The 13,678-nt window shown below is 24.5% G+C and overlaps 1 protein-coding gene and 1 long non-coding RNA gene across 2 annotated transcripts; one reads left to right on the top strand and one right to left on the bottom strand.

The window, feature by feature from the left end:
• Nucleotides 1–6,379: 6,379 nt before the first annotated feature.
• On the bottom strand, nucleotides 6,380–12,760 carry LOC126907453 (uncharacterized). The gene is made up of 3 exons (XR_007704538.1): nucleotides 12,241–12,760; nucleotides 8,430–8,708; nucleotides 6,380–7,271 (listed from the first exon to the last, which is right to left on the bottom strand). It is a non-coding gene; the product is annotated as an uncharacterized LOC126907453 (long non-coding RNA).
• Nucleotides 7,317–9,425, top strand: LOC126907451 (NADH dehydrogenase [ubiquinone] 1 beta subcomplex subunit 9). The gene is made up of 3 exons (XM_050688746.1): nucleotides 7,317–7,560; nucleotides 8,134–8,276; nucleotides 9,133–9,425. Exons 1-3 carry the CDS (start codon nucleotides 7,463–7,465, stop codon nucleotides 9,324–9,326), a joined length of 435 nt encoding a protein of 144 aa, XP_050544703.1. The 5' UTR covers nucleotides 7,317–7,462; the 3' UTR covers nucleotides 9,327–9,425.
• Nucleotides 12,761–13,678: the final 918 nt, after the last annotated feature.

Genomic DNA, 13,678 nt, shown 5'->3' with positions numbered 1-13,678 from the left:
AAAAAAAAAAAGTTATTATTTTGAATCCCTCTTGTGGGCAGGTAAAGGGTTAGATTTATAAAAAAAAACCAAATGATAGATAAAGACATGCATCTAAATAAAAAAAAATATACTGATTTGGTCATTTTTGATAAAGTTATAACAGTTAACAAAGTTATAAGTTTTATACATTGTACTACAAGGAACTTTAATCAGAAACAAAAATATACTATTCTAAATCAACTTTTCGCGACGTTTTCAAATTTGCAGTTAGACTTTTTCTATCACTTCTAAGTTTTAATATTATTAAGAAATAGTATTTACATAAAAAAAAAAAATAATTAAGAACAAAAAAAATTGTTTTAAATTAATACTGATTTTGATTATTAATAAGTTATAAATAAGGAAAATGACATATTTAACCTATTTTTTTTATCGTTCAAAGTTGATTGTNAATAAGGAAAATGACATATTTAACCTATTTTTTTAATCGTTTAAAGTTGATTGTTGTAAATGTTTATAATAAAAAAAAAAAATTATTTTACCATAACTTATAGCTCAATTGGCAAGTTTGAAATTGACATCATTAAATAGAAAATTTTATGAGAGTTAAAAAAATTGTATCGTTAAGATTAATATGCAGTCAGAAAGTTTTATAATTACTATTTATTGTAAATTTATCTGAAAAACACAATATTTTTTTGCATTTATATCGTAATAGATAACTTAAACAGAAGTAATAGTAATAATTTCCTAGTAACTTTTGTTGTTTGTAGAAAAGATTCTACAATTGAAATATTCAGAACTTAATTAACTTTAATGATTTACTTTAACTAAATGTACCAATCAAAACAAAGTTGTTAAGAAGATTTACTCAATTACTTAAATTACAAAGTAAAATGATAAAATTTTATAGTCGAAACCTATCATATCAAACTTAATTCGTCAATAAATACTTTGAAAACATTAGAAATTAATGATTTTAATTGTCTTTATGGAGAACATGGAATAACTAACTGTTTAATTGATAAATTGAAATTTGTTTTCAATTTTTGAGGGTAATATCTTCAACTAGATACGAATTATAGTAATTTGACGTATCGTTGAAAAAAGTAGGTCAAGTTAGAGCGGAGAAAATAAATGATAGTCTCAAAAATATATCTTCTCAGCTTTGCATCGAAGCTAAAACTTAAAATATTGTAAAATAATTTTAATACGAATAAGAAATTTCTTCTTGCAAGGGGCGACTAAAGTGATCGGATCCTTGATCTTTATTGAAGGTTATGAATCTAAATGAGATAAAAATTTATACTAACTTAAAAAGAATTAAGAAAAAATGCAAAAAGTTCTTTGCCATACGCGGGTTGGAACCTCGTACCCCAAGCGTGTAAAACGTAAGTTTTACCAACTCGGCAACCGTTCATCGATACCGTCGGTCGAAAAAATTGGCTATTTAAGCTAGTTTAAATTTCAAAGTTATTTTTCTCGACAAACAAATTTAAATAAGTTTAACTTTCTATGCTATATTAATTTTTTATTTATATAATATTTATGAAAATCTGTACTCCCCTTGTCAGGTATTTTAAAATAAAATAAAAAATACAAAACCCAGAATTTTAACACAAAAATAGCAAATTTTTGAATACGGTAGTCATTTTTACAATGAAGACAAATCCAGAGGTCAAATTTTTTTTTTTCAAATTAAAGTATATTACATAAGCTTTAATTTAAGATATATATAAAAGTGTCAGTATTTCCGGAATACTTTCAAAAATTAAATTGAAAATGTCCTAGTTTCAATACACATGTTTAAAGTTTTGTCCCCCCTTGTTAAAGGGATATGNTTTAAAGTTTTGACCCCCCTTGTTAAAGGGATATGATCCGATTTACAAAAAAAGCGTGCCAGATGAAAAGGGTATATAAATATTTATTATAAAAAATAATAATATTGATCCATACCTTTTTCCAAAAGTTATATAAAATATAAATTAAATAATATAAAATGTAAAATCAAGCATTTTTTCACGGAAATCGTACGTTTTTCTTTAACTTTGATGTCCGTTTTCACCACGAAGACAAGTCCAGAGGTCAAATTTTTTTTTTTCAAATTAAAGTATATTACATAAGCTTTAATTTAAGATATATATAAAAGTGTCAGTCTTTCCGGAACATTTTCAAAAGTTAAGTTGAAAAAGTTCTACTTTCTATACGCATTTTAAAAGGTTTGCACCCCCCCTGTATAAAGGGAAAATGTTTNTAAAAACTTTGCACCCCCCCTGTATAAAGGGAAAATGTCCGATTTAAAAAAAAAGGACGTCGAATGAAAGAAGTTTATATAAAGTATTTATTGTTAAAAAATAGAATTGATTCATGCATTTTTTAAAAAATTATAGCATCATAATGTTAAAAAATGTAAAATATAATATCAAGAATTTTTTCACAAAAATAGCATATTTTTGCATACGGTAGTCATTTTCACCATGAAGACAAGTCCAGAGGTCAAATTTTTTTTTTTCAAATTAAAGTATATTACATTAGCTTTAATTTAAGGTATATATAAAATTGTCAGTCTTTCCGGAACATTTTCAAAAGTTAAGTTGAAAAAGTTAATTTTTTGTAAAAAAGTTACCATTTTGAAACCCCATCCTGTGGGCTGTTAAAGGGTCAAATGTTCACAAAAATATATAAAATAATAGGTAATTATCTAAGGTATCTATATAAAAATAAATTATATTGATTCGGTCATTTTTAAAAAAGTTATGGCAATTTTAAGTAAAAAAAAATGAAAAAATATCGAAAATTAGCGATTTTTAAATTTGTTATTTTTTGGGGGATTTCCCCCGTTTACGAGGAACGAGGGATTTTTTTTCAATTTTTGAAGGTAATGTCTTCAACTAGATACGATTTGTGATCTTTTGACATATTTTTCATCAAAATCGGTTCAGTGAGAGCTGAGATTGAGCGTATACAGACAAAAAAAAAAAAAAAAAAACACATCATAGTAAAATTAATACCTTCTCCGCTTCGCATCGAAGCTAAAAGTGTTTCACAATTTTCGATTTTGTGCACAACATTTACTGTGATCACAGGAAACAGCGTTGACACAATGATAAAAATTTTAAATAAATGAGACTAGATTATACATAATATGTCAGTTTTTAGAACAATATTCATTTAAGAATAGACCTGTAATTGTATGCAAGAAAATTTTGAAATATATAAGAGAAGAGACCTATTTTTCTCACTTCATGCACTAAACATTGATAATACCTACATTGTATTTGTATATCTAATTTAACACATAAATAAATCGGGTTCCGGAGATTGCCACGAACTGATGATGCCCCGACATTCATTTACTCCGACACTGTAAAAAAATCCTCCGAATACATTTACTCCGACAACAATTACTACGAATACCTGGTTACAAAAATTTGGATGTTACTACGACGACGAATACTCCGAATAGGACTATTAATTGATTGCTCCGAATGAAATTAGCTCCGAATATCGATTATTCGCGAAATCGATTAAAAAATTATCAAATTTCGGAGTAGATGAATATCGTAGCATTATATTATCTGATGGTAAAATATAACCCTTATCTTTAATTAATAAATATTAATTAATATAATAAAATAGCGTTATAATTGATTACTGTCTATTAACGAATAATTATTACAATAAAGATCCCCAAAATGTATCCGACTTTTGATAAAATAGGTACATAAAGGTAACATAACTGGTGTGAGCACTTAAATTTTTTTTTAGAGGGGAAAAAAGAGTGATTCCAATTTTCAGACGTAAAATCTTTTTTACCTCTCCTTATTAGTGCTTATTATAACATTGTAAGCACATTAATATTATAACATTCAATTAGTTTAGTTAAAAAATATTGAGGTACGTTTTTATGATGATAGTATTCGTTATTAAACAGATGCGTTTATAAAGATATTCGGTATCCCATTCTCTAAAACTGTCATTACAATTAGTTTCATATGAAATCAAACAAAAATATGATTTAATATCATTTCATTGTTCAAAGGTGGGTAACGAAATTAATTCAGTCCAGTTTGGATTTGACCGCAATCTGGAGAGACTTGAGGGGGCTTTGTCTCCTAAAATTCTGCTATAGACTATACCGAAAATGAATTAATTTGTATTTCTTGTTGTATAGAAATATTTTTTTAGATTAGGTAAAAAATTATGTTATTAGAGTTCCCAAATGTTTTGTTGCAATACTCCTACGTTCTAGTCAAATTAAGTAAACACAAGGCAGTTATAAGTTAACAGTGGACAATAGTTTATGATTTATCATAAACTTACAAAAATCTTCTGCTAAGTAAATTGGTTTTAAACTTAACTAACTCGATTAAAAATATGCAGTCAATTCATTAAATAATGGTTCAGTTTTTTTTCATTTGCATTATGATTATTTGAAGTTTTGTCAAATATACGTATAGAGTTAAATATTTTAATTTATAATCATGATTGATAATCAAACAATTATTCATTTTTTCTCATTAAATGGAAATCAAATATAATAATGTAATATTGAAACTGTACAACTTTTTTTATAGGACATATATATATATAAATACATATTTACAAAAAATAATACATTACATTACGTGATTTTATTTTGAAAATAAATTTTTATTTTTTTTGGAATATGCTTTCATATTCTAAAAAGTACATATAAAATTAATTCAAATTTTTAAAAAAACTTCATTTTGTATTTATAAAACAATACATTTGTATTTGCAGGATACGCGTTAAGCTAACGAGATGAAAACATTGGCAAAATAATCATCTTTTCGCAGTGTCGGCCTGACTCAGAAGGTCCTCATTAAATTAAAAATTTTTTTTCTTNGGCCTGGCTCAGAAGGCCCTCATTAAATTTAAGATTTTTTTTCTCACTGGACCACTGAGAAAATTGTCCAACAAATTTAATTATTATTAAAAAAAGGAAAGGCTATTCAGATATTTTTTTCAAGGAAATATTAAACTGATTTCAATAAATGTATATTAGATTTTAAACAAAAAGAACTTTAAATAAATAATTTTTTACTCCTTAATATTTTTAACTTTTTTTTGAGCACCACTGGAGATTATAATGGTTTTACTTATAATTTAACATTGATTATAAAACTCATGTCACAAAATAAAATTTTTTTAACGATGAGTTAATATATTTTTAATTTTAGGTGACACACAGAATTTTTAAATAAGAAAAAATTAATTCTACTTATATATAACCAAAACTTACTAATTCTTAGCATAACTCATATTAGACTTGTAGCAAAACTTACACAGTTTAATACTATTTTAATTTTTTTTAATATAAGTTAAAAATAATTTTAGTAATTAATTTTCAATTAAAATTGCTGAAAGAAAAATTAATCATACTCTTCTGAGTCTATAAAAACCTATTGGAAGAAATTTCCAGAAAGTAATGNCCTATTGGAAGAAACTTCCAGAAAGTAATAAGACTAAAAAAAATGTGTTCAACAATTACTGCATTGAAGTTGGATATACTGTGTTATTTTATACTTAGATATCCTAATGCAGCACAGGAAAAAATCCAGACATCCCCAAGAATGATTTTATATTGTACAAACAATTTTATGTGTTATATTAGTTATTATTTTTTAATATTACACACTTAGGAATTAATCACTAATAAAATTGCACAAGACAATTTTTACAGCACATATTTGTTACAGAAAAATTAGTTTTCAAATGGATCTCTTAGATGTTAAAAAATAAGTTACTGTTAGATAAAATTTTGTGGATCGACTGAAAAAACAGTTAACTAACAGTTTTTTGATTTGATGAAAATATTTTGTAATTATTGGATAATTAAAAAATAAAATTCTCAAAGATAAATATATATTCTAACAATAGAGAAAACTTTTTCAAAAATGTACATTTGTATTAAACACTATTAATTTTATGATACTTAATGAATGACTATTATCATTCGAGTATTAATAATATTTGTCAAATGTGAGAAATTGTACCAGAAAATAATAAGCAAAATGTATATTATTGTATAATAACTATAGTAGCAAATAAATGCTAATTGAATAGAACATTTTAATTTTAATTTTACAATATTATTAATAATAATATAATTAATTTAATAATGTAGTGTTTCTGTAGCCACTCCACCCTGGCGTTGCAACATATACGATCAATGCGCCCTATTACTAACAATGCAATCGAAATATAATATAACTTTCGATGCATAATCAAACTATCGATAATGTCGGATTTTTTACTATCTCATTTTTTAAATTTAATGTCGGAGTAAAATCCGTCATAATTTTGGTAACCTATGAATCAGATGGTCGGAGTACCAGATGTTCGTAACAATTACTACTTTGTCAAATGTCGAAGTATGTAAATGTCGGAGCATCATCAATTCGTGGCAAAGGTGCTCTCCCAAATAAATCTATGTGTTGATGTTAATAATAAAAAAATAGTTTTTTTAGATTTTTAATTTCCTCTTTATTTCAATAATAATTAATAAATTTAAATATAATTAGTAAAAATATTAAACAATTTAATACAAAAATATTTTATAAATATCAAATAACCAAATAAATTACTTTTTGTGTAACTATTGTGGATATGTATTGAGAATCTAAAATTTTAATAGAAGAAAAAAGGAATAAAAATATTGAATGATTAGAAGTTTTAACTTAAAATTAGCTCAACCATCTTATAGGTAAAAATCAGGGTTTGAGGCTTATCATCTCATAAAATTACTAATTAGTAATAACCAACTACTTTTTCCATAATGTACATACAATTTGAATTTGATTTTCATTTCTTTCGCGCTTTAATTTAATTCCAATATATATATAAACAAATAATGAATAAAAAATTATTGATAGCAATATTACGTATCATTTTACAATAGCAGGTAATAAATAATTATTATTTACAATGAGTAAAATGAATTATCATTCACATTTGGGTAAAACAATAGTTCATCGATATTTCATATTTGATATTAATCTAGCTAAGATAACTATTAAGGCGCATTTAGAAGGCACTCTACGAGTATGAGTTACGAGTCGTAATTCGCGTTCCACAAACTTCTACAACTCACAAGTCAGAATCGCACCTTTAAAGATTCGACGATTTGGGATTTGGAGTTGACTCACTACGTCAACCCATTTGAGTGAACTGATTCATATCAGAGAGTCAAAAATCCCATCTCTAATTTCTAACGATTCGATTATTTCCATCATTGATAATCATAAATCCACCTTGGGATTGGCCTTTGAACAAACAATCGTATAATCAGATGTTATTTCGTGTGCATGATAATACAATGATAACATTTTCTAGCATAGACTTTTCAGTTTCATAGTTACAAAATTTTATATTTTAATTTTTGAATAACTGATGTTGAGATATTTCTTATTATAATAGAGCAGTTTTAAATATTTCATATATTCTAAAGTAAAAAATGGCCCATATACCCTTTGAGATAATAACTCATAAACGACAAGTCTGCTCACTTTACAAAAAAGCTTGCAGAACTATTGAAGATTGGGTTCATTATAGGTAAATGTTTTTAACATACAGTATAAATTATTATTAGTATAATTTAATTAAATTACCTAATAATATTTATATGAATAATTATATATTATTTTATTAATCTATAAGATCATGTAACAAATATTTTGTAATAACAATTTTAAAATGTCTATTATACTTAAAATAAATAATTCCAATTATTAGTTTGAGTTTTTCACGTTTAATACTGTAATTAAATAAAATTTAACCTTAAGTTAGTAATCTATAATTGTCTAACGTGTAGGATACCTACATAAATTTTATTTGTATTTCTTGAAATAATTTTCCAATAAGTAATTTATACATACCTAGGAACACTTCAGTCTAAATTCATGGATGATAAAATCACTATTATGATTAAAAGAAAGTAAAAATATTTTTATTATCTATTTATTTGTTTGTCATTTTAAAATAGTACAAATTTATTAAAAAAAAAAAAAAATAAGTATCCTAAGTATTTTTTGACATAATTTTATGTTCACTTAATCTTTGTCAGAAAATATGGTTGTTTTGAATGTAATAATTTTACTATAGTTTGTTTATTTTTTTAAAATATAGACCTTTGATGCGAATTAATGTAGTACGCCTGAGAAAACGTTTTGATGATAATAAGAATATAATTGATGTAGTTAAAGCACAAGAATTATTGAAAAAAGGTCAACATGAACTATGGGCAAATCAACATTATCAGCCTCATCAATGTATGTATTTAATAGTTAATAATTTAATTAATAATTCATACATTAGTAAAGTATATTATTCTAAAAACAGGTCTTAATACTAAGTGATAGATATATGCCAAATTTCATTTTTATTACATTTGATAAAAAATATTATATTAAATGAAGTCATACCTGGACAAAATAAATAAAAATGTTTAGTAAAAGCTCTTAGTAACTTTACTGCATTATGTAGAGTAATTTTACCCTCAAATAATTTGGACCAATTCATTACAAAGTTCATTAGTGCTTATTATATTTGATATAATGTTTAATGCAAGATGCCATATATCCGTTTTAACTGTATAGTTTTTTTTCCATAACTATTTTTCCAACTATAAATTATGTAGTAAGTTGGTTTTCATTCATTTTTGCTGTATTGCTATTTTAGCTTCGTATGGGCAAAGAAACACCCTACAAAAAAAAAAAATTAAAAAGAATAAGTGTTGTAAAGTTTAAACATTTTTTTTTTGAATGTTGATTAAGTTTAGCACTTGTTCAATTAATTTTTTATTCAAATAGTACTTGATTTTTTTTTGTTAGTATGTATATTATTTTGATACTATTTAAATTATTTTCAATTAAACATCTATGCCATAGGATATGAAAATAAACAATTAAATAGATTTTTACCAAAATTTTAAACTTGCAAGCTGGAGAACAAATGGTTAACAAAAAATTATTTTTCATTTTTGTTCAATATACTTATAGAAATATTTTCTTTGTAAATAAATAAATTTGTAATTTAATTGAATTAAAATATGCATATTTTTTATTTTTATTTAATATTTCTATTATTATTTGATGAAAAAATGAAAATTGTTGTGTTTAATTTTAGTTCCGTCATCACCAGGAGGTACAGCTTTTGAACGTGACTGTTTCCCGCCAGATTGGGTAGTGGATAATTGGCATCCATTAGAAAAAGCTCAGTACCCAAAATACTTTGCAAAAAGAGAAGAACTTAAAAAGGAATATATATCTTTATGGGAAAAACGTTGGGGAAAACCTTTTATCCCACACGATGAACATTAGAAATCTAAGTATTTAGTAATGACATCAATTAATAATTAGAATGATGTTTTCAATAAAAAGTCTTGCTGTATAAAAATCATAATTTAGATTTTTACTTTATGTTATTGAGTTTCTTAATTTTTATTTATTTAAATTTCCATTAAACCTAACCAATATTTTTATGATTCAAAAATATAATCTATAGATCGAATTCTTTAGTTTCATTTAACATTTTTAAGCTCTGCATAGACTTAAATTTTTAAGTCCAATTTTGCCCAAACATTATTTTGTAAAATAAAGCTTGATATATTTTCATATCCAAGCATAGTCTGGCTTGATCAAATATTGTCTCAGCTTCACAAATTTTGAAGAACATGTCCAGGTCAGGTCATTTAACTGAATGCATAATTTATGTATAAGTTCTTTCTAAACTCTTCTAATCTGGTCTGTTGAAGGATATAATGGGCACAAGGAGACATTTACAGCTCTGAGCAATTATATAAACACCAGGACCCTTACTCAAAATTTTTGTTATAAGGTGTTAATAATTTTTTACGGTAATTAGTTGTTTCTGGTGATATTATTTATTTAAATACTAATATAGAGAAATGTTTGTCAAGTAGAGTAGTGAACTCATTATTAAGGGTTTCCAAGATATGACTATATTAATGACTGTGTAACGCGTGTTTCACAAAATTTAAATATCATAAAGTATACTGATTACAATATAATAGTTAGGAATTATAACTTTCATTGTAGCATTATAATGCACAATGAAACAAAAAATTAGAGTTCACTAACAAATAAATATAAATTCATATTTGTTCAGTATAAAATTTTTGAAAGATATTACTAAAAAATAATACACATAAACGAATGTATATACACACATTTATACCGATTATCAAACACAAACGGATATAGGAATCGTAAAATAAACACCATTTCACATTTATCAAAAAAAGAAAAAATCGCTATATTATATATAATTTGTCTACCATTTTGTTAAAATTTAATTTCCAAAGAATTATTATGTATGACAAATCTTTAATTAAACTAGGCCTGAAAAACCTCTTACATGCAAAAAATGTTTATCTCTGAATTAAAAAAATACACTATTGATCCACAGGGTCAAGTGGGGTAATTGTAAATGAATTTTTTCTCTAAAAATGTATAGCAAATTTTATTTTAGATTAGAAAGTTGAAAAAAAAAAATTTGAGTGTCATATAAAATTTAATTTGAATGTATATTCACTACAGTGCGAGTGAACCTAGTAAACTCACTCAATACATACATAGAGTAAGGAGTATTCAATTTTATGTATCATAAATATATTTAAATTCAATCTAAAATTTGTAAAACGCTGTTTGATGGCGCCAAGACCTATTATTCATGTTACACAATTTTGCAAAACTCGCATTTTTATCAAATGAAATTTATTGTATGTACATTATTAATTATGTGCCTAACAATTTAAAATTTCTTATTACACATTATCACATTATGAGTCTTGAAAATCAAAAAATGGTCTTGAATAATACCCAATATTACATATAAATAAATTCAGAACCGGCGAACTTTAAATTCATACTCAAATTTTTCATGATGACCTTAATTTTTTTAACTAATAATGAATTCTTCAGAGAAACAATATCTGATTTTAGTTGACTTCTAAAAAATCAGCTACCAAAAGAACTGTTGATCCGTCCTGCCACCCTCGAATTGAATATATGCTATCGAGTCATATTTGTGATAAGTATGTCTTCTAATATTACAAAAAACTATGCAAATTTCTACAAATTTTCGATCAATAGATACTTTCATTATTATTAACGAGTAAAAATCATAGAATAACTCTATCAATAATAACAATGTATTTATAAATTCAGATGAGTGACTGCCAAATGGTACCTCGGTGCGTCAATAACAAAGTATAAATTAAATAGTTTTGATATTTCTCTAGGGAGCAGCTGAAGGATGAGGATAATCGGTTATCGCCGCTCAAAAAGAAATTCGTCACGTTTAAAGTGCTATTTTGGACCGACTCTATAGACATAGTCTTTTAAAAAAAAAAAAAGTTTCGTCCTTAAAACTATTATCAAGTTGCATTGTCACCAAAATCATCGATAACTTTCTCCTTTATAATTTGGTAAAAACTTCGAGACACTAAAATCAAATAATATTGTTCTGAGTAAAACATGTTTAAAATCGTTTTATTCTCTGTATGACGTCATCTTAAATAAAAGTTTGGATACTATGTCATAGCATTTTTTGATTCTACTTTTTTTTAGGCGTTTATTTACTTTTTCAATATGTTTTTTAAGGCATATCTGATTTTTTTAACTTGAATATTATTATTATATTGCATGAAGTTTGAATAAATAATATAATTTATATTACATATTTTAATTAAATTTATTCATTAATTATTAAAATGATCCGATATTTAGTATATTTATATGCAATTAAAATTAGCTTACTAAAAATTTTAGGGCAATTTTAATTTTAAATATATTAGGAAGATTAATAGCCATAATTGAGTCCTAAGTTCATAAATCATAATTTTTTTAAACAAAAAAATACTTTTTTTAATGCAATAAAATAATAATAAAAATTTTATGATTTTATTTAATAAATTTATTAATCAAATATTGCAATTACTTATAAAATGGTCAAAAAAATTATCTTAGATTAGCTTTAAAAATAAAAAATAAACTAAATATAATACAATAAATTAAAATTATCATCCTCCATTTATAAATAGAGCAAGAAAAAAAAGTGAATAAAATAAAAAAAAATTGACTAATTTGATTAGAGATAAAACAATTATTTATAGAAAAAATTAAAATCAATAATTACAGAAGACCAAACGTTTATTTATATTATAATTTAGAATTGAAGTTCAAAGATAATAATATTAGTAAAATTATTTACCATGAATCATCAAATTTGATGATTTTTTTGTGAGTATTGGATATCATATGTAGATTAATTCTCAACTATAATTTAATTAATATAAATTACAATATATATTTAGTTTAAAATGTAAAAAGTAAAACTAGCATCAAATATAACAATTTCTGCTAAAAAAAAAAAACCAGAAAAACTACTATATTAAAGTAAAAGCAGTACATTGAATAATGTGTAACTAAACCGATAATATAACGAACAGCATAATTTTTTTAATACAATTTATTTACAATACTAATAGGCGATAAATAATAAATAGAAAAATAACTCAACCGAACGGTCTATTTGTAGCAATAATTTTAATATATTTGAGCGACAAATTCAAATAACAGTTTTCAGCAGACGGAATGTATATATTCAAAACGATGACATATACAAATGAAATGTAAGTTAATAAACAAACTGGCAACGTGAGTTATTCATAAGTTTAAGAATGATTTCAATGTTCTGTCCCTTTTTGTTGTACAGTCTTATGGAAGCAACGTTGCCAGATTTCTTATAAACTTATTTCTAACCCGCGGGACACGAGAGAACACAACTGAGGGTCTATTGGGAAATGTAGGATCTCTTTTTGTACATTACCATTTGCCGCTGCAGATTCACGTTCTCACATGCATTATATATATGTTGTACTATTCAATTATGAAACTCTAATATTGTTCATCCAAATATTTGTATTTGTCATTTTTACTACTTGCCTCAATTAATTTTAGTATTCATTTTATCACATATCTGGCCATCAAATTCTAAATAATCAAGGAATATGTTGCCAATAGGTTGTGGAGTTTTTAATTTATTGCTCTAATATATTTATAACTATTTTTATCATTAGACATTTCTCGACCGCGCAATTCCATCTTCCTAAATATTAAAGTACTAATACTTTTCGAAGGATTGATCCAATGATTATTATTCATCAGTCATTTTTTTAACTAGAAAATTGTGTATTATGTAAGTAACTTGAAAATTTATGTTGTCGTCTAAAAAAATTAAGTTGGTACTATTATAAGAATAAAGAATATTTAACCACTTATAAACTGACAAATCAATAATACTCAACAAAGCCAAAAAAAATATTTATAATATTATTACTTTAGTAGAAATTTAGTGGTCAATGATAAATCAATCACTCTGTAAAGCTAATTAAATACCACATTATATATACATGTAATAAATAATTTTAGGAATATTTCACACAATTTTTATTCAACAGTTTTATACATTTATTATACTTATAGTTTTGAAAAAAATTAGTAATATTTTTAAATTTTAATTTAAAAATTAAATCATATTTAATGTAGTGTAATACTGATTAAATTAACACAAAATACAATATTAGTCTTAAATAAAATGTAAAAAAAAAATTTTAAACATCCATCAAAAATAGTAACAATTTTCGCTA

Source organism: Daktulosphaira vitifoliae, unplaced genomic scaffold (assembly GCF_025091365.1).
Source record: "Daktulosphaira vitifoliae isolate Bord-2020 unplaced genomic scaffold, ASM2509136v1 Scaffold_5, whole genome shotgun sequence".
NCBI classification, from domain to species: Eukaryota; Metazoa; Arthropoda; class Insecta; order Hemiptera; family Phylloxeridae; genus Daktulosphaira; species Daktulosphaira vitifoliae.
The sequence above is the reverse complement of the archived record's forward strand: the minus strand, read 5'-3'. Positions and strand labels throughout refer to the sequence as shown.